Source organism: Opisthocomus hoazin, chromosome 4 (assembly GCF_030867145.1).
Source record: "Opisthocomus hoazin isolate bOpiHoa1 chromosome 4, bOpiHoa1.hap1, whole genome shotgun sequence".
NCBI classification, from domain to species: Eukaryota; Metazoa; Chordata; class Aves; order Opisthocomiformes; family Opisthocomidae; genus Opisthocomus; species Opisthocomus hoazin.
In genome coordinates, this window is record NC_134417.1 from 74,633,464 (window position 1) to 74,661,080 (window position 27,617).

At 43.2% G+C, this 27,617-nt stretch overlaps 1 protein-coding gene across 1 annotated transcript in view; it reads left to right on the forward strand.

Annotated features, from left to right (window-relative positions):
* Positions 1 to 2,578: 2,578 nt before the first annotated feature.
* Positions 2,579 to 27,617, forward strand: part of KIAA1217 (KIAA1217 ortholog) — a 374,019-nt gene continuing 348,980 nt past the window's right edge. Inside the window, exons 1-2 of the mRNA XM_075419527.1 lie at positions 2,579 to 2,664; positions 20,082 to 20,196. Of these exons, the coding sequence (XP_075275642.1) occupies positions 20,133 to 20,196 (64 nt within the window). The 5' untranslated portion in view covers positions 2,579 to 2,664; positions 20,082 to 20,132. The remainder of the gene's footprint in view (positions 2,665 to 20,081; positions 20,197 to 27,617) is intronic.

Consider the following 27,617-nt stretch of genomic DNA (forward strand, 5'->3'; position numbering starts at 1 on the left):
GTTAATGTTATGATTGTATCCATTACAGAAGTTTCCTTTAAAGTTACCCCAGTTCAAAGTAATCACCATCTTGTTAGCTTACAAAAGCACATTCTACTGTAGGAACTTACAGCCCAAGAGCCATTATAAGTAACAATAATAAACAAGTCCTTAGGATTACTTTAAGTGAAAAATTCAAAGCTGGAAAAATGTAGTTAATATTATGATCAGGAACTAAGCTACCATTATTGTAGGTATTGTATTTTACATAACAGCATGTAGGACATAAAGGTACTTCCTTTTATTTCTGGCATGTAAAGTCAAATGTCATTCAAAAAGTATTCCTTTCACAAGTATCTTCAGTGGAGGGGCAATAATTCGCGCTAATGCTTGGGAAACCCCATCTGAATTTGTTAATTTTGCAATTTAGCAAGAAATGGGCAGATTTAGGAAGAAAGAGCAAAACTCCATTGAAATAGCCTGGCTTCAGGGCACCAGCATGAAATTGCATTGAACACCTTTTGCTGCTAGTACTTAGTGCTGTTGAGAAGAACAAAACCTCCACAAATTAATGCACCATAACAACAAACAGTCTTACTAAAACCACACTGTGTACATCTGTTTTTCGGGACTGTGCTCAGTTCATCATTTAAGGCAACGCTTGGCATCGCTGGAGCTGTTGTACGGGCTGCTGAACCAAAGAACACCGGGTCTTGCAGGCAACGCCGTTACAGACCTTCTCCATGGTCTTGGGCAAATTATTTCACCTTTCTGTGCTTCTGTTTGCCCTGCCGTCTCTTCCTGTCTTATCTGCTTAGTCTGGACTGTAATCTCCAAGACAGGCTTTCTCTCTCTCTGTGTATGGCCAGTGGAAAGCCCAACCGAGTCTTAATTCAGCTGGAGCCCCTGTGCATTGCTATAGTATGAATAGAAATACTACCTCTTCTCATAGGCATAAATGCAGTGTATCACACTTCGCAAAACCAAAGTCTTGGTAACAGGACCTGCCTCTAAAGCATCTAATCTAAAATCTCAGAGAGACGGATAAACTGCAAACTAGTTATTTACTTATATTACCAAGCATGAAGTTTGGAAGAATATACATTAATGTTGTTTTGTTGCAGCCCCAGCTCATGTTTAAGTCGGATTATTCAGCTTCATAGCTGCTGTGTTTTTTTTTCCCCAGCACACTATGCAGACAAAGCTACATGCTTCATGATAGAAAAGTCAAGCTCAGGCTGTCCACTTTGCAGACAGAAGTGTCAGCTGGTTGGGAACAGGAGGTGCAGAAAAGCAGAAACCAAAACTGTGTTACTAGCTTATTCCGTTTTAAAGACCACCTGCAAAATAAAACCACCACCTTCTGTCAAAATAAACCGAGACAAGCTTGTGCCTTTGTAACGAGGGTTTTTAAATGCTGCCTGTCTTGATCTTTCTTGCTGTTATCTCTAAAATTTCTCAGGTAAGCAAAATTTACAAAGATGGCAGCTGTTGCAAGAGGTGTTGCAAGCTTGGGGAGCTCTTATGAGTGTGGTTGTACGCCACCCAGAATAAAGAGTCGTTTTTGTACGGGGGGAAGGCAAAAAAAAAGAGGTGAATTTAGTATACTTCATTCATACACATTTTTTCTGTCTTGAGAGCCCCTGTGGGTTTTTTCAAACACATATGCAGTTGTAGGAAGTTTCTATCATTCCTTATCCTCATTTTCTAGAGGGATTACACAGTGAACAGCATCTAAGCTGAACTTCTTATTTCAGGGCTCTCCGTGCATTCAGATTCTCGATTAAGATATTTTTCACAGCTCGACTAGAGCATAAAAGCCCGGTGTGTCCAAACAGGTCCCCCAGCGCGAGGGTCCCACGGCAGCAGAGAGCCGCCTCCCCGGTGAGGGCTGTGTGCTGATGGAGACCGCTCAACCCGGCGAAGATTTGACTGCCCTTAGAAAGGAGGGCGGAAGGCTCCAGGTGCCGGGGCACACGCTGGTACCCTGCTAGCAAACCTCTCTGCCTGGCCGGGGCAGGAGACCCCTTTCCCGGGGCTCTGCGTGGGGGAGTCCACATTAAGCACGCGTGGAGACTGGTTTCAAGACCGGAGGAGCGACATGAGCAAGGCGCTCCGCTTAGCTCGATGCAGCTATTAGGGCGCCTAATAAATATTTATAGCCCCTCACCGGGGAGGTGATTGGCAGCACGGGGGCAATCCCTACCCAGCAGCTGCAGGAAAGCATCTCGGGGGGGGGGAGCTGAGCGTGCGCGCAGCGGGGCCGCGCAGCGTCCGCGGAGGGGCTTGGGACGGCCCTCGGCACCCCAGAGGTCCTGCCTTCCCCCCCCCTCCCCGCGCCGGGCACCTCCAGGGTAGGGGCCCCCGCGTCCCCCGGCGGGACGAGCGGCCGCCGGGCTGAGCCGCACCGCGCTGCGCGTCCCACCCCGCCGGCCCGGCTCGCCCCGCGGGGCGGGGAAGGCCGGGCGCTGCCGCAGTGACTGCAGTCCCGCGGAGGGCTGCGGGGCCGCCCGCCCCGCCGCAGCCGGGCTGCCTGCAGGTGAAGTGAAAGTCGTCGGGGAGAGGAGGGAGGAGGAGGAGGAGGAGGAAGCGCGCCGCCCGCCCTGCGCGCTGCGGCCGGCGGAGGCTCCGCGCCGCCCCCGGGCTCTCCGCGGCGGCACTGTCCCGGCACTGCGCTCCGCGCAAGTGAGTGGTCCCCGAAGCTGGCGTTCCCGGGGGAGGGGGTGACCTTGGGGAGGCCGCGCCTCGGGGGGAGGGGGGACGGGGGTCTGCGCCCCGCTGCCGACGGCGCTGCCTGCCGGGACCGGCGAAGGGCCCCGCGGGAGCGGTGCGGGCGGGTGCCCGGGCGGCGGGGGAGGCACCGGCAGCCCCCGGGTCAGCGCTGGCCGCTAGCCGGTGGGCTCCGGCGTGGGGGAGATGGGTGTGTGTTCGGTTTCGGCTGGTCTGGCTGTCCCCGCGCGCACCTCTGCCTGTCTGCTGGGTGTGAGTAAACTTAGGCATACGCCGAACTTGGGAGTTACTTATTGGTAAGCGTGGAGTACCACAAAAATGACTTTTTCCCAAAAAATACGAAGGGGGAGGGGGAGCGCGCATATGGCATGTGTTGACTGCAGTCAGAACCTTCCCACAACAAAACTGCTGTGCTCTTTGGAGGGGAAAAAACCCAATCTTTCAAGAACGTTCGGTGCGAGTCGGAAGGTTTTGCTCTGAGCCCCCAGGAGGAAAGCGCAGCTCTCCGGGCACCCCAGGTGCAGGGTCCCCACGCCTCGCCTCGCTGCCCTGCGGCCAGGGACCAGGTGAGGGTGGAAGATGCTCGGTGGGGTGCTCTGCGTGTGTCTTTGCCTGTGTGTGTGCCCTGAGATATGGTCTGCTGTCAGCCAAGGGCCAACTTTTTTCAGGAGTTAAAGCAAAATTATTGTTAGCTTCAAGAATAGCAGAACTTGGCTTGTCTACGTTTGGCAAAGTTCAGCATGCAGTGTTGGAGGATGTGGGGATGCAAGTTTCTCGGAGTACTTAAATGTCATGTTCAGTGCTTTGTTTTTGTGCTGCTGTTTAAAATCAGTCATTCTTAATTCCCTTGCATTTCTTGTTCGTTTTCTGTCCTTCTACCTTCAAAATAGCAGCCTGGCGCTCTGCAGACGAGCATTGTGTACTGCTAGGGAAATCGCTGGCTGAGCGTTAGCGAGGCTGGGGTGGCTCGGAACGGCTGCGTGGACGGTAGCCTTTGCTTATGGTGAAAGCGTAGTCAGGCTATAAGGCAAAGTATTGCATGGAATCAGACATGAAGATGTAAACTTGGTGACTTCTAATTAGTGGACTTTCTGCAAGTTAGGGGTGAAAAGCAAAGCTTTATTTATTTATTTTTCTTCTGACCTTGTGAACTGGGTGAAGCAAAGTGCAGTGAGTAAGCAGTGCGTTGAAGTCCATAGCATCCAGCTCTCCAAGAATGACGTTTTTATACAGTGACCGAGCTAGAAGATCTTTGATTAAATGTAACTTTTTTTTTTTTTCCCCTTAACAGTATGTTTACCAAGAAATATAACCTAATCTCGAAGTCCCTTGGTAACACCCAGACTAATGCGTGCAGGAAGTTCTGTGCACACGGCTGGTCTTGTTGCATGTGCAGTGTCCGGGGCGCAGTGTTAATAGGGCACAAGTCTTTCTGCAGCCAGAAACTTTCTCTGGCTTCGTACTGTGTGTACCTGGAGCCCTGGCTGATGTGCATAGCCCGAAAGATTTTGTATAATGTCATAGTTTGGGCTTGTGGGTTTTAGAGAACCTTTATCCACAGATCACTGCAAAATCAGAGGAGGAGGTTTAGTACTGAGTATTTTTAATGTTTATGTGGCTGGAACTGTATACTGCTTTTTCCTGTATGGCAGCTGAATTATTCTAAAACTGTTTTGACATTTTTCTGTAGTTTAGACCAGCTATGTTTTGTAAAGCATTCAATGTACAACAATAAAACTGCCATTGAAGACAACTACTGCATTTAGTTACTTTTTATTCTGGAATATGCTCCCCACCCTGCTGAAAGCATTGCCTTTGTATTCTTCTTCATCATGGGTTTTGTGGGATTTTTCTTTGTTTGTTGGGGTTTTTTTTTGTTTTGTGGTTTTGTTTTTTTTAAACAGATAGATGTTCTGAAAAGCTAACTTGCTGTCTACCTACTTTTGCTGTTTGAAATAGTAATCTTCTGTTTATTGGTTTGTAAAAAATCACTGTGCTGTTACTCCATATGTGTAGCTTTTGGTTTGGGATATTGGAAGAGGTGGGAAAAGTTAGCTTGCCTATTTTTCTGACATATTCCTAAGGATGCCGAGACTCCATTATGGCAATTTTTTTTCCCTAAGAGAATAAATTCATTTCTCTTCATTGAGGGTTAAAGCTTGGCAGCTCTCTAGTGTGGAATCTTGTGTAATAGCTGCTGTCTGGGCAGTGCTTTTGTTGGGGTGAGGGTGACGTCTAGGCTGCTGTTGGTAATAGTTTGGATTTTGTAAGGTTGCCCTAATTGAACAGCTCTCTTGTGTCTGACATTTGCTGTGACCTCTTGCTGTAAGCAAAGAGAGACAGTTAATGATTTTGAAGCTTGTCTTTCACTTAGAGTTGAAAAGGAGGATGTTTAGTTCTAGTTCCTATTCTAACTCTCAGCCATGGTTGAAATTTCACTTTTTTTGATGTTCTATTGCATCCCTATTACGCTGGGGATTTTTACATGTATGTGGAAAAATTTGTGCACGTACTGAGAACCTAAGTACTTAAAGGTTGTTTTATAGATACAGAAGTCTTAAAGCTAAGACTTGCTTATTTTTATAATTGTTATCTGGATTAATCAGTTAGTATTTGCAGAGGACTATTAGAAGTTAAGTTAGAAGCAGTGAAGAAAGCAATGAGGCAAAAGTAGACTATAGTGGCAAATATGGGACTTGGAAAAAGGGCAACACACTGAAGCAAGAAGCAGAGGACACAAAGCAAGTTGAGAGGGAGGGAACTGAAGAAATAGCTGGGAAAGTGGGGTGGAACTAATGTTAGCTGGCAGGGAAAGAGGGAAAACATGGACTTTCTTTTTCTGTTTGACCCATCGCTTTTATCAAATTGTTATTTTTACTTGCCATTCCTTATGCTGATTCTGCATTTACCACTGTTGTGGTGGGCAGAAGCTCAAGCCTGTAGAGAGGAATTGTATTGCAGGCCCAGCTTAGTTATCTTGGTCCATTTCTGGCAACTGAGTAATTAATTTTGTGGATTATCTCACTTCTGGACTCTTCTGCTGAAGTAGTCCATGTGATTGGATTGTCATGGTATCTGCACGTATTTGTGCCCCGGCAGTGGCACCGAAACTGGCAACGGGAGCATTCAAAGGGCAGTTGGTGGTAACTGCTTTCCCTCATAAGTAGCCTGGCTGGCATGTAAATTGCTGACCTGGGGTGAAGGCCTTTCCAGTCCATTGCAATTACTTGGGCCTTTGGGCCTCTTCCAGAACAGTGCTTTCCAGCTAGGCTTCACTGGTTCTTTAATTCTGCAAAAAATAAATTGCTTTTCCTTGAATGTGTTGTGCCTTGGTGCAATGTCATATTTTTCTGTCACACCAAACATCGGTATCCTTCTGACTGAAAAAGCTGAGGTCCTTCATCTTAATCCGTTGAAGACTTGCACATAATGCTTGACATTAAGTTTATCTCTAAGTCTGTCTAGATTTGTACTTGTAGATATGGATTCACTGAAGATGCCTGGGAACTTGTATACATAGTTTATATATGCAAGATTGCTCTGATTTTTTTTTTTTCCTTAACACAGTTGAATAATAGTATTTCTTCCATTTTTCATCTAATGTAAGCTGGAATTGGATATATGCTTGAGTGTCTCAGAATTCATTAAATAATGGAACGGTAGTTTTCTAAGCCAGCATGAAATGAAATAACTCTAAACCTATATCAGTCAAGGAAAAATCTGAGATTTGTTGCTAACACTGAGGTATACTGCCAGATCTTGCGGTAATAACATTATTTTGTGCCAGGGCAGTGGGTCATGCCAGGAGAATAAACATGTTCTGTGGCAGGGACAGAATGGATTGGAACAGTGCAGTGGTCTCTCCACAAATATCCCTTGATGGTAAAGGTTATCTTTTTTTTGATTAAGGAGATATTAAAATGACAAGTTGTTATCGCTTTTGCTCCGGTTTCCTTGGATGGGGGAAGGGGAACAAACCCTCCTTTAGCTCCTCACTGAAATCCTGTCAGGAAACCCTTCACTGACTCCTTGGGGTATCTCCAAATCACTTGATACAGTGTTTGAGTTTATGCAATTTAATGGTAAGTCTGTAAAATCTTGTGGACCATGGGTGTATTTGGTTTTTTTAATACAGTGTAGCTTTTGTGTTTGTTACCATATAGTTCCTTTCCTTGTAACTCTTTCTTCCTCCTGTATTATTCTGCATCTTTCTACTTTAGGCCCCAAACTGCCCCTTTCTAAAATGCGGTTTCTGGAAGCGTGTGGTTTTCTTTTTATGCAGTGTAGATTAAAATCAGTTTGTGTATCTTACGAGATGCAGGGGAAGCTGTTACTTTTCTACATCCCTTCTTTAACCGTGCTGAGACATGAAATAGTGCCTTTGTGGAAGTCAGTAGGAGTCTGGCTGAGACAATCACAGGATAGTTGATGTTGGCAGGGATCTCTGGAGGTCATCTTGTTCAATATTCCTGTTCAAGCAGGCTCACCTAGAGCTGGTTGTCCAGCTGACTTTTGAGCTTCTTCAAGGATGGAGACTCTAGAGCTTCTCTGCGCACCCTGTGTCAGTGCTTAGTCAGTATTTCTAAGAATGATGGGGGTTTTCTTGAGGTGGAACTTTAGAGGAGTCCTTACAAGCTTGGTGACTGGAGATGTGTACTTGTTGAAGGAAGCACCACAACAAAAAACTTCTGGGGGTTTGCTTGTTGCCGAGATGCTATATACATTTCTGTGCTGCTCAAACTCACAAAAATTGGTGTTTTATTCTTCAGCTTGCCTACCTGCTGCCTTCCTTTCATTCAGTTTTCTTGTGATCTGTATTCCAAAAGACAATTTCAATGTTTCTTGTGCTCATGCTCACTTCCTTCACGAGCACAGAGCAGGAAGCCCTGCTTGCACTACTACCTAAAGGACCCCTTTACTCTAGAAGAACGCAACTTGTCAGGTTTAGGAGTTCTGGACAACACATATCCCAACACGTAAGCATCCCTCCTGCTCCTTTTCTCTCTAGGTGTGACGTTAGGGTTGACCCAGCTGATGCTCGCATGTGCTTTATCCCTCTGTTCACACGTCTGGATATGCAGTTCTAACAGACCTCTCTCTAGCTGGAGTCCTAAGTCTCAGAGGAGATTTTCTGGGGAATAAACATTTATTAATTTGCTGTTTGTGATGTGTTCTTAGAATTTAAGAACGTTACAGGCTGTGAAATGTTTTACTGCATGGCTGATGTTGCTACCTTATTCTGTACTTTATTGAAACTATATTGCATAAATCCAGTCCTACCATATAACTTGGGTATAATGTGCAGCATGTATATTCAAAACTGTTGATAATTAGGCATTTACTAATTGTTTTAGAAACTAAATGTGTATAGCTTTTTGTCCTAGGAAGGTTCTTAGAAGTGAAATGTAGCAGTATTAACTTTTTCTCATCACTGGCTTAGTATTTCCTGTTTAGACCAAATTTTTCTTGCAGTATTGCATAAAATAGAATAATAGAAGATCCTCTACAAGCATGTCAGGGCTCAGCATTATGTTGTTGTTGGATATTGGGGTGCCAATGGGGAAAACTACAGGGTTCTCTTGGGGCCACATAAAACAGAATGTGGACTGTCAAGATAGATAAGACTGAGTATTGCTTTAGTAATGACGAGTCCTACCTTGGAAACTGCATTCTGTCTGGCAAGTGTGTAAATTCTGTGGTTAGGAAACATTTTCTATCCAAGTAGCCTATGTACAATAATGTTTGCTGGAAAAAGTTTTATGGAATTATTTGTCTTCATTTTGAAATTCATAAGGATGGATTATACGTATTTGCTACTTAGTCATGGAGTATGCAATTAGTACTTTGGCTGAACATGTATTATGCATTTAGTGAGGAAATGCTTTCCATTGTAAGATTTATTCTAATAAACCATATTTTAGTGTGTATAATCCGCTTTTAACATAATTGGAACATGAAGTTGATACATACACATCTTCAGTTTAAACACTGATGAGATGGTTGTAGTAAGCTACCGTAATATCAGCGAAGCAAAATTAAAGAGAAGCGCGAAGGAGTCGCATATTAACAGCATGACTGTAAGATTTTTGTACTTTGTCCAGTCCCGTTTATGTAGTCTCATATGTGGTGGTATTGTCATTATAAAGACTTTAATTGGCTATGAGCTTGCCAGCTTACCTTTGCCAACTATGCTGAAATCCTGGCCAAACTTTTCAAGAGTGTGTAGTAATCTGCAGTTGGCTGAAAACAGTGGATATAAATAGATGATATGGTGCTTAATTACAATTCATTATTGAAATTCAGCTAGTATGTAATAGATAGCCATAAAAAGGAAACATTGTTTCCCTAATATGGAGCTTTAAATGAATGCAGTCTCTTCTTTTATTTAGCAAAGTTAATGTTTATCACAAAATCATAAAATCTAGCCCATAGTTTCGTGACTCTCTGCAAACAAAAATCTTTTTCTCTTCTTAAAAAGAAAAGGATTGTCCTGTGCTATCTCATTGGTTTCCAGTAGGAACAGTTCATTATTTTATTTTGGGGTTAGGCAAAAATTGGATGAAGACAATGTATACATAAATTGCTTTTCAAGCATCTTGCTTCAGAAATCATATTGGAGATGAGTGTTATCTAGCTGATAGTCTTTTCAAAATAATTCTCATTACCTCCTCCAAATAATAAAGAATATTTTGGGCCAGATAGGAAATCCAGAAATGGTAAAATACAAAGTCTTATTATGGAATCAATTTCTACTAATGTGTTTTAACTGCATAATAGTACCTTCCAGAAGCTAGAATAACATCAAGATCCAATTGTGTGACGTGTTGTGGCATGTATCATAAGGATTCATGGGATAAATCAGGCTGGAAGGGACCTCAGAAGATCTCTAGAGCAGCCTCTTGCTCACAGTAAGGGCAGCTGTGATATCAGACCAGGTTGCTCAGGGCTTGATCCAGTCATGTCTTGGAGAAGCTCCAAGGATGGAGGCTGGACAACCTCTCAAGGCAACCTGTGCTGCTGCTTGGCTGACCTCATAGTAAAAATAGATTGATGGGTTTCTCCAACCTGTATGGTTGGTATGTGCTTCTGTGTTAGATCTTGCCTTCAATGTGTTAAGTGGGGACCAGTAACGAGTGGTGTTGCTCAGGGGTCAGTGTTGGGACCGGTACTGTTTAACATCTTTGTTGCCAACAAGGACAGTGGGATTGAGTGCACTCTCCGCAAGTTTGCTGATGACATTAAGCTGTGTGGTGTGGTTGACACACTGGAGCAAAGGGATGCCTTGGCAGGCTCGAGAGGTGGGCCCATGCGAACCTCACGAAGTTCAACAATGCCAAGTGCAAGGTCCTACACGTGGGTTGGGGCAATCCCAAGCACAAATACAGGCTGGGTGGAGAATGGATTGAGAGCAGCCCTGAGGAGAAGGACTTGGGGGTCCTGGTTGATAAGAAACCTGGCATGACCTGGCAGTGTGCGCTTGCAGCCTAGAAAGCCAACCATATCCTAGGCCACATCTAACCTGTGTGGCCAGCAGGTTGAGGGAGGGGATTCTGCCCCTCTGCTCCACTCTGAGACCCCCACTTGGAGTCACGCATCCAGCTCTGGAGCCCTCAGCACAGAGAAAACATGGACCTGTTTGCCTAGAGGAGGGCCACAAAGATGATCAGAGGGCTGGAACACCTCTCCTATGAGGAAAGACTGAGAGAGCTGGGGCTTGTCAGCCTGGAGAAGAGAAGCCTCTGGAGTGACCTTACAGCAGCCTTCCATTACCTGAAGGGGGCCTACAAGAAAGCTGGAGAGGGGCCAGGTTGGACAGGGCTTTGAGCAACCTGGTCTAGTGGAAGGTGTCCCTGCCCATGGCAGGGTGGTTGGAACTAGACAATTCTAACCCAAACTATTCTGTGACTCTATTCTATAATTCATTGTTTCTAACAGGAGGCTTTGCAATTTGATGTTTAGAAGAGAGTCAGTTCCCGGACTTAGGTGTTTCACCTGTGTGCTTGGGCTGTTTCTTTTGCGTGTGGAGAAGTTTGGTATCTCGGAATCCAAGTTAAAACCCACTTCGTAGGGCAGAGAGAGAGGAAATGCTGAGTGTGGGTTATGTTTGACATCCTGTCTCCATGCAGCTTAAGCATCTGAGGCAATGCCAAGTATTGGGTGTGCAAGAAGTCCAAAGTCTAGCATTTGCAAAGCAGTGTGTGAGGCCGAGACCAGGACCTAGTTCCTGAAGCTTTGTCAGTTTGTATTGTGCAGCTAGAAGAGCCAACATTTAGTTGTTGACTTACCTCTGCTTCTCTGAAACTTGGGACCTGATTATAAATAGTTCAGGTTGTGTTAGGTCAAAGACAAGCAGGTTAGTTGGAAGGACTTGCAGTAGTGTTTCAAGTTACCTTGTATGTTGCTGTCTTCAAACTAGCAGTTCTTCTGTAGTAGGTGTCATGTAAGTGGTGATTTAAGGAATTACTACACTTCAGCCCCTAGTTAGCACTTCCAGCATCACTTGCCATGAAAATAGGAAAGACCTTCAGCAGTTCCTCAGTCTAGGCAGGTTTAAACCCACATCTTCTGTACCCTAGTATCTTCAGCTGCTGTGGGCTGTTTATGTGCCTTGTGTTGAAACTCTGCAGCTGGATGAACAAACTTCAATGCTCGTGGGGGCAGGAAAGCATAAAGCTATTCGCTTTTTTTAGCGTGATGGCAATGATGAAAAAATGGACCAATGAGTGCTGATGTCACTGAGCTGGAGTTCACTGTCTGCAGGTGCAGTCTCTCAGGCTTTATTTGTGTTGCTGTGAAGTTCCAGACTGCTGTGGTAGTCACTAACTGTATTAATGATGGATACATCAGCTGTCAACATGCTAATAAGCGTCATTAACTATCCTCAAAGCAGGTAAATGACACAGCTGTTGAAAAGGCAGGGGCTGCACTTAGCCTCATGTCTGAGCTTCTCTTTCAACTCCAGTGGATGGAGCTAACTGAGGGAAAATTTGAGGGTGAAAACTTGGGGGCAGATGAGTCTGAGTGTGAGAGATTGTTCTTTTTGGTGTTTGCTTTAATGTTAACAGAGTGCCAGCTTGCAATGGGATTGTATTGTTTCGGTGTCTAACAGCCCATGACTGTTTATTAGTTTCTGATGCTATTATTGAAATTGCAGTGTAACATCTAAAAGTTTCTAAATGATGCAGTGAGCACATTAGTTCTGTTTTAACTTTGTTTTAAGTTAAAAAGTGTATCCCTAACATATGACAAATGTTTCTTCTGTGTCTGCCTGACAAAGGTCACTGCATCTTCCTTGATTACTGGTAGGTGCAGATTTACTGGTAGGTTAACTTTTTAACTTTTTTTTACTGGTTTCAAGGTGCTGTCTTGTTTATGCTAAATGTTACAAATTTTTCTTTTTAAACCAGTGTCTCCATGGGTAGATATTAAGATTGTATTACTGTATTTTTTTAATTTCATAATGCAAGTCTTGTAACCAGTTCTTTTATGGGATTCACTTTATGGTCTCTGGCACAGAGCTTGGTCTCTGGATCGCTCAATAAAGACCAGGCCTCTGAACACTTTGTATCATTCACAATAAATTAGACCATTCACTAGCATCCAGCAGAGCAATTAACTGTTTTAAATTTTTTTGCCTACACAGGCACAAATCCCACTCATGTTTGCGGGAGGACTGAGAAGAGAGGTGGCACGCTGCTGCTGGGGGTGAGGTTAGATGGAAGCTGGGACATGAGCTCTGTGGAACCGGGAGGAGTTCGGCCTCTGCTGCCCTTCGTCACCCTTGGGATTCTTGTGCCAGGGCACGGGAGGGATGCGACGGGCCAGCCGGGCTGCTGCTGGAGTTCCTCCCGGGCACCGTGCTGGGTCGTGGGGGCTGCGTGGCCCTCGGGGACCCCCAGCTCCAGCTGTGCCCCTTGCTACGGCCCTATAGCTTTGCCCTGGACAGGGTGTCTGTGGCTTAGCTCTCTTATTTGCAGGGCCTTGTTTCGTGGGGCTCTGGGATCAATGCGATTTTATGTAACCAACAGGGTTTTAAAGGTTGCGCGGGGCGTTGTGTGCAGGGCAAGAACAAGAGTTTCTTTCTTATGCAGGCTGCCAGCGTGTAGCAGACCTCTGGAGTCGCTGGCAACTTTTAATGAATGATAGAGCTCGTAAGGAAAAGTAGAACTCTATTTTTGTGGCTGACATTTTAAAAATTCTGAACAAATATCTGTAAAGGGCACCAAGTAAGCTGAAAAATATGAAGATGCAAAGATACAGAGTACAGTGATGTAAATATTTAAAACACAAATCTTGTTTATCGTTTCCCTTCTTTGATGGATTATGCTAGTTGGAGACAATCCTGAATGGGGTTCTGTTGCCCACCCCTTCAAAGGGAGCTCCAATTTTTGCATGTGTTAACTGCTTGTCTTGCTCTCTTACGCAAGAGGAATTCACTAAAGTTATTCTTTATCCCAAAGAATTTTAAAGAATAGCAGAGACCTAAACCGTATGAATTTACAACAGCTTTAAAGCTTATCTGATTGCTGAAAACAGTTCTTTTGTTGAGGAGATTTCTGATTTCAAGGCACTGTAGCTAGATGCAGATGTTCTTGTGCACAGCTTAAGGCGTGCTCTGCACTTTATACTCTGTGGCTGCAGGCGTCATCTCTGCTTGGCCCATGGATGTGAGGGGAAACAGGCTCTGCCTTAGTTACATTGTGCTCTGCAGTTCAATTAGTTAAATTTTATATAGCTTGATGTGGCATAACTTGCCCCTCAGAGTCCCCTTCTCTCAGGGCAGCTCTTGGACTTGCCTCTTGTATGTGTGGTGGCAGATTTTTGTGTCATTTGCTCCTTCTGTGAATTCTTGTGCCTCAGGGAAGGGAAAGAAAAAAGGGAAAATGCACTTTTAAAATTGTTTTTATTTTTCACCCTCTCCTGTTTGTTATGGTCATGAGAAGTCTTTTCCAGGTCCCAAATGTTAAAACAAACGCCTGCAGCCCGCCCAGACCAAAATCCTGTTCCAGCACTGGGAAGAGCAGGGTGGGAGGCGATGGCTGGGGTGCATGGGGGTTTGGTGAGCGACTCAGCTCTGCCAGCCACTCTCTTGCCAGATGCTGCTTCCCCGCCTGGCTGCGGTGGTGAAACCCTCGCACCTTCCAGGGCTTTGTGTGGAAGACGGTGTGTTCTCCTTTGGGAGCCCTAATCTGAGTCTTAAAAATGAGCATGAATGGATGGGCCAAGAGAGTGAAGAGCAAAACATGTGAAAGCATTGCTGAGCCATAAAAGAAAAGGGTGGCTCATGTTTTCTGAGGTGCACAAAGAAGCTTAGAATACTTAGAATTTAATTTATTTCATAATTTCTTTAATCACCATTAAATTAGCGTTCAGTTGTTCATCTCCTTTCTTTGCTCTCCACATCATGTCATTTAGGAACACACACTGTGCTGCCCTGTCACAAGGAAAGGAGCATCGTGAGGAGGAGCTGAGTCCTGCCTATTCTTAAACAGAAATTCTGAAATATGTTCTTGTTTTTAATGCAAAACTCATAATAATTTTAAAATAGACATATTTTTATTTTTCTCTTGCTTTTTCTTGATATGCTGAAACGCCCATATCTTGAGCACGTGTTAGTTTCCAAATTCTCTTATTTGGAAAGATTTTTCTGTTTCCTAAAATTGAAGCTGAGTGTCTTGGAGGGGAATCAGACATGGAGTGAGAGAATACTAGGAAGTATGTATTATAAATTGAAAAATGTGGCCATATTTTTTTCTAAATGAATAGTTTAATTGTAAAAATTGTAGTGGAGATTCAGAATACAGAATTTAACTGAGTTTCATTATGAGGTTTTTATTCTTAAAGCTCCAGTGCAAGGAGCCATCTCATAAGAGAATTTTAATTGTTTAAGAAATATTTTCATCCAATGGAGAGATCTTCAAACTATGAATCATGTATTCAGTGAATGCCCCAAATTGTTAGACCATGAAAAGGATCTAAGATGATTTTTTTAATAAACAATAGTCTCCTGAATCAAACTCCTCCTGTAGGTAAAGAGATAATTTACGACTTTTTAATACTTGGGATTTGTGATAATCAGTGTTCCTCACATAAAAGGATGTATAAGCAGCTTCAGCTAATAATGCAGGTCTTTGATTGTTGCCTGTTGTTTTACTTTAAATGTTAGGAGAGTTGTCATTTGCCAATCTGGGATTAAATTAAATCTACAAACTAATAAAAAAAAACAAATGAACAAAAAACCCAAAACAAAAACCAAAACCAAACAACAACAAAAGCAACCAAATAACAAAATCTCCAGAACTGCAGATAAGTTTGGGAGTGTGACACTTTCTTGTCATATGGTATTCAGGAGCTTTCCCAAAGTTGAATCTTTATATGCTATAGTGTTCCTCTGAAAGCTTGTTAGAGTATGTAAATGAAGTGTGTTGCTCGGAACTTTGCATGAGGACTTCACCAGAAGAGTAATTTTAAAGCCTAGCAGGGCTATTCTGAACTGCTGGGGTGGGGGGGGAGGGGGAGGGGGTGATGGTGGTGGGCACGTGGGTGGTTTGGTTTTTTACTTTTATTATTCAGGACCCTTTATTTAAAATGACACTCTGTAATACAAAGTCCTCAAATTAGGCCAATAAGTGTTGGTAGCCAAACCTGTAATCCTTCACTGTAATATTTCATTATTACTTTTATCTTTTTAATTTCAAAAGCACTGTCTCTGCAAAGAGAGGAGTCCATGATGGTTTATAAACAGAATATATATGTCTGCAAGTGTGTGTCTGTGTGTGTATGTGGATATATACATAAAAAAAATGGAGCTCTATGGTGTCCTTGTTTCAGCTGGAATAGCTGCCGCATTTTGGATTTAGTGCGAGAAGAAAGTTGATAACACTGATGTTTTCAGTTGTTGCTGTGAAATCAAGGACTGCTTCCAGTCTCCCATATTCAGCTAATGAGCAGGTTGTGCAGGAGCTGGGAGGGAGCACAGCCAGACAGCCAGCCAAGCTGGCCTGTGGAAATACTCCATACCATAGGTGTCATGCTCAGTCTGTGAATGGAGATTGGCCCGAGAGCAGAAAACTCTCTGCTGATCTTGTGTCTGTGAGTTCAAATCCTCTCTTGTCTGGGAGTTTGAACTTCTTTTGGGATTTTGGAATTCTGCGATCGCTGCTCAGGGACTGGCTGTGAATCAGTCATCAGGCGGTGAGAAAAACTGTATTGTATGTAGTTTGTTTTGCATATTCATTATTATAATTACTACTAATAATAAAGTTAATAGTAGTATTTACTTGGTCGTATTAAACTGTCTTTGTCTCAAGCCATGAGTTTCCCCTTTTGTCCATTTCTCTTCCCCATCCCCCTGGGAGGGAAGGGGAGGGGTGAGCGAGCGGCTGTCTAGTACTTTGTTGACAGCTGCTGGGTTAAACCACAACATAAGGATACAACTTCCTTTTTGTATTATAATACAAATAAATTGACACCTTCATCTACAAATTTTTTTTGAATTCACAGCATTACTCATTCAAAGAGAGTAGTTATCAAACATAATGAATAAATATTTCAAAGATGCAGAAGCTTTTTATTTTTAGGCACTAGGTTAAGCATAGCAAGGTTCTAAGTAAAAATTAGATAACCCCTCCCTCCTTGATTCAGTCTAGATTAATTCCCTTGTAGAGCTTCCCTTGAGAGCCTGCTGCCTGCAACAACTTCCCTGCCCAAAGTTAACCATCTCTTCCTTGTTGTAGGTTGTGAGGGATCTTGGTGAGGTCATCTGAGGAGTAAGTCAAGACCTTTAAAGCCAGTTTGTGGTAGGCTGCTTGAGCTCCTGCCACTGGAGATTGAAGGGTATTGTGTCAATCCCACTGCCTGAGAGTATATAGGCAGTTCAGTTCATGTAATGCATAACATCTCTGCTTTAAAGTTGAAATTGAGTCCATGTTTATTCTTTTGAATGTTTCCTATTTAAAAATGGAGAGTAATTATCAGTAGTGGCACACTAAAACTGCTTTCCCTCCCCCCCCCCCCCCCCCCCCAAATATTCAGGGGCAGGAGCAGTAGAAGGCAGTTGCTGTGTTAAGAGAAAATGATTTCCCAGCCCTGCTTTTTCACTGAACTTTTATCTTGCTAAAATGAATATTTTACGATTAAGAACACTTGGTCACATCTGGTACTTCTCGAAAATGGTTGCTTTTCCAAGAATAGCGTGCAAACATGAAATCAGAATTGCAAGCAGATGTTTGCTAATATGGCCATAGATAACCTTTCAGGTTCATTCTTAATTTTCGTAAATAACCATCCATAAAGAATGCAGATTAATAGAGAACGGAGATAATCTCTGTCAGTGTTAATATGTTAACTTACTGTGTTGTTGATGTTGTACTTCTTACTATGAAAGAGCATAATTTATTGTATAAAATTGTCAGCTGCTGTTTTTGGAAAAGTGACATTTTATCATTTTTTTTTACAACCTGGAAATGCTTGCTTGCTTTTTTTTTTTTTTTTTTTGAAAGAACACAAGATGACTACTTGGGTCAACAAGACAGCTAATTATGGCTTAATTTTTCCACCCGTTTATATGTTGTCAGAGTGCTGTGGAGTGGAAGGAGTTTCTGGCTGATTCTCCTAGCTTGCCTTTGCGTTTTCAGTGAGCTTGGCATGGCCCTTGCAGTGGGGCCAGTAAAAGTGGGATGTTGGCTCACTTGACTGCTGGCCTCAAAGAAGCACATTTAAGCTTATTAAAAACAAAAACCAAAAAACAAAAACCAAGCCAAAAACAAACAAACAAAACAAAAAAACCCTGTTCATAAGGCAGACCATTATCCTTTCTTCTATTATTCCCCTTATAAATTATATTTAGTCTCAGATAGTTCATCTTAGAAATGCAGCTGACAATAGTTTTCCTTCACTGAAAGGTCTGCCTGTCACGGCTGGAGCAGGAGACAAAGGCGGATGTTATGCCACGCGCTGCCTATGCCCTTCTGGAGGGGTCCTTGTCACAGTGGGACCTTAACTGGTGGCAAGACACAGTCAGATGCTGTCACAGGGAAGGCATGACATGGGACAATGTCAGAAGTGTCCTTTAAGCCATAAGTGCTGTGGTGTCTGGATGCTCTATGCATGAGGCCACAGCCATCTGCTTTCTGCTGAGGTACCCAGTACGTCCAGTCTTTAGTGCAGCTCTTGGTGGTGTTCTGGGAGTTCAGGATGGGGGTAGATACTCATGAATCTGAAAAATATAAATTAGCAGAGGCAAGTTTGGAGACCAATGTGAATTACCAAGTCTGCTTGCCCAAGGGAAGAACCTTGTAAAGGAGAGATGTGGAGTGTGTCGGTGTGACGCTGCCTGGCTCCAGGGAGCTGTGCTTGCTGGTGAAGCTGCACAGCTTGGTGGGACTGGGCAGGTGGAGAAGGGATAGATGGGTTAAGTGCCAAGATGGGTTCATGTGAGAAAACCACAAACCCATAGAAAGGTGTATGTTTGGGATTTTTTTGATTTTTTTTTTAATTTTAGAAAATTTGAAACATCTCATTTGATGGGAATATTGCTATTCCTCAGAAACAGAGATGCACATGAGCCTAGAAACTACATCTTGGCATCCAAATTTGTAGATCACGCAAAAGAACTGTTTGGAAAAAATAGTACAGAGCTGACAGTTCATTAGAACACTGCTCACATTATAGTTGAAATACCTTCAAAGAGAAGCTAACAAAATAAGTTCAGAAGCTGAAAAGCCTTGTAGGCATTAGGGATGGGGTGGGTAGAGGCTTATGTGTTAACAAAATATCCCCAGATAGAATATTATTTTACATCCCCTGTTCTGCAGTTAGCTCCCTTGATAATTTACAAATGGAAAATAAAATTTACAATTATAGCTGATTAGATATTATGAGTTCTCAACAAAGCATGTTTGTCTCTATGCAATTATTACAGAGTTGCTGGGCACAACTTGGTAGTTGAATTTGAGTTATCTTTTGTGTTCAAGCAATTTAGCCTCTTCTGTTTTGTATGAGGAAAGAACTGTGTTCTCCTGAAAGTACAGCAATCTTTGGAGAAAGGATATTTTATATGATTTTTTTTAAACCAGTAATTCTTTTCCAACTCGATAGTGAAAATTAATCTAATTTAATCAAGTATAGCCCATACAAAAGATTTTGATTATGCCAGTTGTGATTGTGTAGACTGCATTCAGGTTTAAATAAGCGGTGTTGCTGGTCTCAATTTGGAAGATATAAACCCAGCAGCCCTCTCTGGCTCCTCTTTCTTCTCCTGGCTCACTTACCTGTACGTGTTCAAGTATGTCAGTCCTTTTAATCCTAGATGCGAATCTGTGGTTCTTGTTAATGGGTTGTCTGGGGTTGTTCTGAAAAATGCCACTTGTGCGTCTTGACGGGGATGCTGGAGGCAATGCCGAAGCATCTTTCCAGTGCCACGCACTTCTACTGGGAAACTGAAGCAAGGAGAGGCAGAGGCATTGGGATTCTGCCTTTTGCTTTCTCTTTGGGTAGTTTGAGACTCACTAATGCAGCCAATGGTTTTCAGATGTGACCAGTGATGCCCTACGGTTAAACAGTGTTCTTAAAATTACTCTTCTGAAGTTTTGAGAGAGCATAGGCTCCGATTGTCAGCCTACAAGGCTTTTCAAATATGGACTGTTGGCCTGAAGTTTGGGAAATGTCACTTAAACCACTGTCGCATGCAAGTTAAAGGGCAAATTGCATAATTACATATCAGACTTCTGGTAGATTCTCATTAATTGTTTGGTGTACTTTTGATAGTGCTCATTATTTCAAGGTATTATCACCTTGAAAATAAATCGCATTAATTGCATAGTTAATCTTTAAACTCATACTGTCATTCTGGAATTATTGGAAATACTGTTATTCCTCTTTTTAACTTTCTTGCTTCTAGATATAATATTTTATTTAAAATGACTGAAAGTAGCTTTCAAATGAATGAAGCTTGGAAATGGGTATTGGTGAAATAAGGCTGAAAGATAGTATTACAAATGCTGGGAGCTCACAATTTCTTTGGGTGTATGTCAACTCTGCTATGTGACAAAACACTGAACGGCAGCTCATGCTTTAGAAATTGGATTATCTGTTTGCTGAACAACTGCTGCAGGGCATCGCTACTGGTTTAAAAATGTTTGGTTTTGAGATCATTGCAATATTTTCTGGTGTGTATAGCTGCTAAATTGCTCGTACTTCCAGCTTTAATTGCATTTTAACGAACAATGTTTTGGTTAGTCGACCTTGGTGACGTGTTGTTTGCAGGGTTTTCAGCTGTGGCAATGCTGCAGCTGTCTGTGGGAGGCCGTCAGTGCAGGTTTCAAAAGGGGTTTCGGCGCATTCACTCTCGACTCGCTCTTTTCCCGTTCTAGGTTTCCTGAAGCCGCAGCTTGCCGGCAGCTGCTGTGCTGCGATGCGCTGGCATGCCTCATGGCAGAGCTACCCGGCCGCCCCGCTGGAGCGTGGCCCTCCCCTGTAGGGAGCTGGGTAAGTGTGAATCCTCCTCCCCACTGCGGGATGCCTACCCGCATCTCGCCTGTGTTCAGACACAGCTGCAGCCGCGATAAACCTGGTGACGTGGGCTGCTTTCATCGGCCCTGTCTTGTGTGTCTTATCATGCTCACCTGGCTTCGTGTACATTGGAAGGAGGTCTGCTGGGTGGTGATGGATGCACATGTGTTGTCTTTTATTTTTGACATGCGTGGGAGACCGCTTCCTTTGGAGAAGTGGTTATATGTTGGATGGATGCGGAGGATATAGAGGCAGAGTTAACAGGAGCTGGAGACGTTCACTAAGCTGTGAATTATCCCTTCGTTGACCCTTTTTTTTAGACAAAATTTAAGCATTGGCGTGGGGATGGTATGTGTAGAGGAGATGTGTCTGAGATGTCCTCTTCCTCCCCTCTTTTAAAAACAATGAGTTTCTGAAAAACTTGGTTTTTCTGCTATGAACAGTATTGATTTCCTTCACACACTGTGAGCCCCATCACATCTTCCATGTATTGCTAAAATTTGTTAAGTGATGTTACCTGTTATGGAAAAATCACTCTCTATGTGGTGCTCCAGTTGAATCACTTTCCTCTTGAAAAACTAAGACGTGGTGGGTAGCTGGGACCTCCTGTTTGACCCCCTAGGAAAGGCATTTGGCCGTTTTCAGTGCCTGAATTGGAACTGGGCCATTCTTTACAATTTTATCAGTGTATAAATCGGTATGTCTCCTAGGGAGTCTTACTGAGTCACAGCAAACTCCGCTTATGATTCTCATATGTGGGTATAAATTTAGATATTTATGTGTCAGTGGTTGTGGCTTTATGGATAGTTATTAGCTGTTAGACAGAATAGTGGGCTTCTGGACCTTGATCCTTATTCTAATAGCCCTGACAAGAAGTCCTATGGGTCTAAGGGGAATCTCTAGGAATTAATCCAGCTAGGCTCTATGTCCAAGGGCGAGGATGATTAAAGAACTGATTGACATCTGATAGTTTGCTTTAAGTGTTTGTATGGACAAGAAGGAGAGATGTATCTGAAACAAAGAAATGTTGTCTTTTGGTTTTGTACAGCAACAAGAAGTTCAGCCGAATCCTCTTGGACATTCTGGACCCTGAATAAACCAGGCAGAGCTGAGAACAAACTATCCTGTTTTATGTAGATAATGCAGATTGATGCTGGGACAGTTCCTCTGACCTTTGATTTAGGACACTTATAGATTGCTGATGGACTGTTGCCCTTTGGATTTAATTTAGAATCTGACAAGAACGCATTTTTTTTCTTTGGATTCCCTGAGGCCAAATACTTGCATTTTTGGTCTGCTACTGTAGCTGCTTTAGCAAGTGCCAGCTCATTTATGCAGTGATTGACATCCGTTGTCAGTGTCTGAATTAATGGGGGAAGATGCTGCTAATTTTGAAAAACATTCTGATTCCCAGGAAATGATCTTTCAAAGTTGTACTGTTAACCAGTTGTTTCCCATCTTGTCCCATTATCTTGTTCAGGAGAAAATGACTGAGAGGGAGAGTATTTTCTGTCTAGAGGCCCCTGAATTTGGAGGGCAATCTGTTAAACCTGTTGTCCTGCCTTCCCCTGGAATGGAGGCTACACAGGTGAGGGATCTGTCTGCATGACCAGGGCTAACAGATCTTGATAGCACTGACTGCGGCCTGTTGTTCTGGTGCCTTGAGGGGTGGTGCGCTGGGGCAGCTTCTTTGGAAGGACTTGCAGCAGTGGTGGGTGATGCTTTGCAGCAACAGCAATGTGAATTGTGTCAGCCATGTTGATGTGAAGCTACTTGTGAAATCATTGTCAGCAGAGCACCACCAATATGCTGGTAACAGTCACTTTGACTTCGGATCATGTCCTGTTCAGGGAATAAATGTGTTGAGGACCATGGTTGCTCTCTGTGCCCTTGGAGGATTGCACTCTTAATTGCCTCTTTGGTAGGTGGTGGCAGCAATCCCTGCTCTTCTCGTCTTGAAATCTTGGTCAGATGAAGAGTGGAGTTACCTTGTTGCTAGGTTTTGTAAGACTGGACCACCACTGTTAGCTCAAATGTTTGAAGCTGTTCCTGTTCATCATGCTTTGCATTTGTTATTGGCTGCCTATATAGACTGAGTTTAAATTCACTTTACTGCTGTGTTTGTAGTTCTGGAGGCCAGGCTCTGAGCCTGTGCAAGACACTTTCTTTGAATCTGAAGTACCACTTTTTTTTTTTTTTTAAGTAGGTTTAGTACTTGCAAGTGACCTTCCCTTTGGGATTTTGCTGTTAACTCAAGCTGGGAAACAGCAAAGCTTTGAAGTGGGATCTGGGAAGGTGGTGTCTCAGTCTTGCCCTGCAAATCTGGTTAGTGCCACTCCAACCTTTAGTATCTGCTTTAAGCACATCTTTTTCAGGCTGTTTTTTTTAACTGTTTCCACAGTTGATTGTTCACTTTATTTATTTTAGTTAGGGTAAGGTGGGTTTAATTCAACAGGAATTTGCCTTATAGTAGTTCTTAATGGTGCTTTTATCTGTGAGTAATTTCCAGAAGTAGATTTTTTGGGGGGTCAGTTGCTTCACATCCAGCCATGACCAGCATCCACTGCAAGTTGATTCTTGTTTATGCAAATAACTGTTTTTAACCAGTTTGGTTATACCAAAAGAAACAGGTCCATTTTAGGCAACCTAATCTCAAAATGGAAACGGTTATGTGGTGGGGTGGAGCTGCAGCACACAGCTGTTCCCCAGCCTCGGCTGAACCTGTGTGGATTCCCAGCGCTGAGCTGGAGTTTTTTTCCAGCCCAGTACAGTGATTTTTGGGAGCTGAAAAGAAGCCACTGCAGTAGCTGGGTAGCTGAGGGTGAAAGCTGTTGAGCAGCTTGAGCTTCATCAACCTGGCACTACTATACCTCTCCTCCCCTGCACCGCTCCCAGGCTTGTATTTGGAGAATCCTGTGAAAAAGAGGAGGTTAAAGGGAATCTTGTGATTGTTTATTGCTATTGCTGTTACTGTTGCTGCTATGGGTATTCACTGCATGTATTTGGCTAGTTGCATTAAATGTTCATCACTTAACAAACTTGCATGTTCATAAGGTGGTTTTAGTTTCACTGATGTTTTTCAAATCTGTTGTTTTTCCTGTGGAAGAAGAAAGTGTGTGTGTGTGTGTTGCTGGGTCAAGTAGTACTTTTAACTTATGGTTTTCCTTCTGAGTCCTTATCTCCACATATGTATTCATGTTGGTCTTTCCTTGACAGTATACATAAAGTACTTGCACCCTGTCTGTCTCATGGCTGTGTGCATAAGCCAAACAGATGTACCTGATACACGATTTTCAATTCCTTTCATACATTTGAATGAGTCAGAATTCTTTTACTTTGCAGATTTTACCTTTGGCCATGTGTTGCTTTCAGGACTGTTTTCTCTTCTTGTTCTTTTCTGTGTGTTTAGGAGTGTGTGGTTTCTGGATTTCTCTTTTGCTTTCACCTTTCTTTAGATGTTAATCAAGAGGAATACCCTAGTTGTATGGCACTTTTCTATCATCCCTTCCTTCCTTTTTATTAATTTCCTTCCTTCGTTTCTGGAATGGCTATAAACTCTGCCCATCCCATAATGGGATACTTGTCTCAGATGTTCATGTGAGTTGATTATATTGTATAGCAGGAAACTGCATCCTGAGCAAATGCTCAATTTGCTGATGTTTTAAGCTCTACCCTGTGGGGTTTTTTTTTTAATAATAAAAAAGTATATATATGTGCAAACATATTTTCTTGGTTAGTCTGGATTCTGTCTCAGACCTGGCAAGTCAAGAGACTTGGCACTGAGAGCACTTACTTATCTCTGCAGTTTTTGGTTTTTTGTTTTTTTTTAATAAAATCTGCAAAATAGCTCTTGTGAGGACTGTAAGGTTCTGAGGGAGTTGGATGGTCTGTAAAAATGAGTACTGCAAGGCCCTTTCCACCTTCTTCTGTTTTGTTATGCACTCCAAGATGTAACTTTTAGGAGCTCCTGGATCCTGACACGCTGGACACGACTGTGGAGAAGAGGCCCCATGTTTCTCCTTATCTTTTCCATACTGGAGCACATTCATTTAGCACTTACTAGAGCCTCAATTCTGTAGCCCTCAGCACTGCCCTAGTACATTCATGGTGAGAACATAAAGATGTCTGTTTTAATTAGAGACTTAAATTTATCTGCTCTACCCCTTCCTCCCCAAGCTGTGGAAACAGTGTGTCTTCCACTGAAATCCCAGTAAGGACACCATCTACCATCGTGTTGTCCTGAGAGGCTGGGCTTAGCACTTGTTCTGGGCAGGACGTGGGTGACATTAACACAACAAACACGTGATGCCTCGTGGTGAGCCCCATGGGCAATGAGCCTATGCCTGTTTTGAAGGCAGGTGCAACTTGAGAGAAGTAGCCCACAGCGTGTAGCCAGGGAAGCAGGGAGGAGTCTCACTCAGCTGGGTGTTGATTCGTATCACCCTGTCAAGAGCTGCTGAGGTGTTACCTGCTTTTTTTTTCCCTTTGACTTTGACCACCTTCCAAGAAGGAGGATTAATTTCCTCTGGAATGGGAGAGGGTGAATTTTGGTCCCTCATGAACTTGAAGAGGAGGATGGTCTTAATTCTTCCAGTGAGAACTGTAGAAGAACATGTATCTTTAGCAGTGGGGAGTGTGACTAGGGAAACGTACTGAACTTTTCAATCATATGAGGCTTAGGTCCATCCCCCTTAACATAAGGACACGAGGGCTGAATCCTAAACCAGGATGAAGAGGTTTCTTATTGCTTCTGTGAGGCAGTTTTATTTGCTCAGCATCTAACAGCTGCTGATGAGTTGATGTTTGTTGTCCCTGCAGGGTCGAAGTATGTGAGACTGTTTTGTCACGTATGAGGCCCTCTGCCCAAATCAGACTGAGATCTGGTCTTTGGTAATGTTGTGTTTCAGTTGCTTGAACCTGGGACCAACTCCTGATTTCTGCATTTTCCTGCTGTGTTCTTTTCCCCTGTTATCTATCGCCATTTTCAGAGGAATGGGAGATGTGCCGTCCTGTATGGCCAACCTTTCTCTGCAGAGTATTTATTCCTAGCGAAGTCTTTTCATTCTCCCTCAAAGCTCCCCCCCAGTTTTGTGTCAGGACACCAGCTTCTTTCTGGGTTTTCTGTCTGGCTGTTTTTTTTACTCCTAAGCCTTACTCCTACCTTTGGGGCTGAAATATTCATACAGCTTTTTGGTTGGCCCCAGGAGGGCCTGGGGATCTGCTATGAAGCTGCTAATGGGTTCCCTGTTGCTGGCTGCAGATCATGAGCGATCAGTGGCATCACTTAACCTCTGCGGATCATTGAGAGTCTTAGCTGCAGTTCCCTTCCAGTTTCTGCTATGAACTAGGCTATTGCTGAGGTATCTAGAGATTATTTGACCTTTGAGTGTTGTGGGGGAGAAATTATTTATCAACTTTTTTTTTTTTCTTAAAAATGTCTGGTGAGGTGCGAGGACCGGCGTGCAGCCCAGTCGGTGCTGCGCAGGTACAGGAGAGTGTTGGTGGGGCAGAGTGATGCACAGGCAGACAGCATGTTGTAAAATGCAGCGGGTATCAGGCAGTAACCTCTGTGGGTGTTGTCTTTTAAAATTAACCTTTGGCCTATCCCAACATTCAAAAAGAGAAAAGAGATTCAGTGCTGGATTTTTGATGATGAGACTTATGAGGAAAATATTACAGCAGTGAAGCTTGTCAGTGCTGTTGAAATACTTTTCTCTGTACCACTTTTATTACTATCTTAATTTTAAATAATTTCTCCTGTGATATATAATCATGACTACTTTGGATCCTATATGACTTGAGGAGAAATGTCTTCAATACAGAGATTCCTTCTGGCCTGCTCTTCTTTTAAATTAATTAGGATCTAAAGAGAATGTGTGAAATATGGTCATAGTTTGGGTACAAGAAAGTGGATGTGAATGTTGAACAATCATCGTGGCTGTTCTAGAAACTACTTGTGTAAATAAAATGTGCTTTTTTTATGGTAGTGGTAGTGGGGTTTTTTTCTTATTATTAAAAATACCCATGAATCAGGTAGTTTTAGAAAGCTTGGCATCATCTAGACTGTAGTGATTTTGAGGAGCAGATTATTATATTTAGTCTCAGAGAAGAACATGGTTACTAGGGACTTTGTCTTGAAAATTATTTTTAACACTATGAAAAATGCCTTGGCTATCTGTCACTGTCATCTATATTAATTATGATCTATGATTCCTTTTATTTGTAAATGAGAGAGAAAAATGGGGACTAACATCAGGAACTAGATGAAGGTGCACTAAACAGTAGTATGAGAACAGTAAATTAAAACATCTGCTTTTGGTTTTTCTGGGAAATCAAGCAACAACTGGAGCAAAAAACCCAATGGATATTTTTTTCTTGGATTACACTTCTATTTCTGTTGTCAGACTTCCCCCTAGCCCGTAGACTTTCTTCTTTCCTCCGTCTTTTATTCTCCTTTTCATGGAACAGTCGCTTCATTGAAACCAAGACTGAAGCCTACAAAGGCTCTACAGTGAACGAACAATAAAGGACAGAGATTCCAAACGTTGTTGATCTGGGCTCGATTTTTCCGTAGCGTTTGTTCCTGGTTTGAGACATGGACACAGCCCTTCTCAGCGATGCGTGTCTGCCAGGCTGGCACGCCGGGTGTCAGGGTGATGCTGGGCGCTTATTTACTGTTAAGAAATTAATAGAAACACGACATGTAGTTCACTGCAAAATATTTTCACAGATGGAACAAGCCTGCGGCATAACCTAGGGATGTAAACTAGAGAATTGTTTAGCGCTTTGCTCAATTATTTGTTCTTTGTCTCCCCTCCCCTCCATCCCCCGTTCGCACACAGCTAAGGTCTCCTGTTATAGAGGAGTAGCTGGTGTGGGGCTCTTCAGCTGCCTGAGGCTCTCCCCAGTCCAGGTGTGCAGCCCATTTTTGGGGCTATGTGCATGACTGGCCGGTGAGCTGTGGTGGGGCAGGGGCTGGTAGTTCACCCGTGGAGCAATAAGTAAAGCAGCGCTGAGGCTGAGCGCTACCTGGTGATGTTGGTTTGGAGTCTGGGTGGCTCCCGATACAGCTGCGGTCAGAGGCAAGGCCCCCAAATCCTGGTATGCTCAGTGACGCGCTTCCCGCTGCATCCCTCCTCCTGAGGTATATAGCAGGGTGCTCGTGGCTAGTGGATGTATAATTCGTGGCTTGCGGACTGAGGCTTGCCAGCTTGGCAACGTGGTATTAGTGGGTACAGTCTTACTTTATTTTAATGATATCATAGAGGTTTGTTTGCTATTCCAAGCTTGTCACTCCATAAAGGGTATTAAATGTGAAATAAAAATGGAGAGGCTTGTGAAATATGAAAGAATTTAAGCAAACCCCATAAATCTGTCTACCAACTTTTATAGTTTTT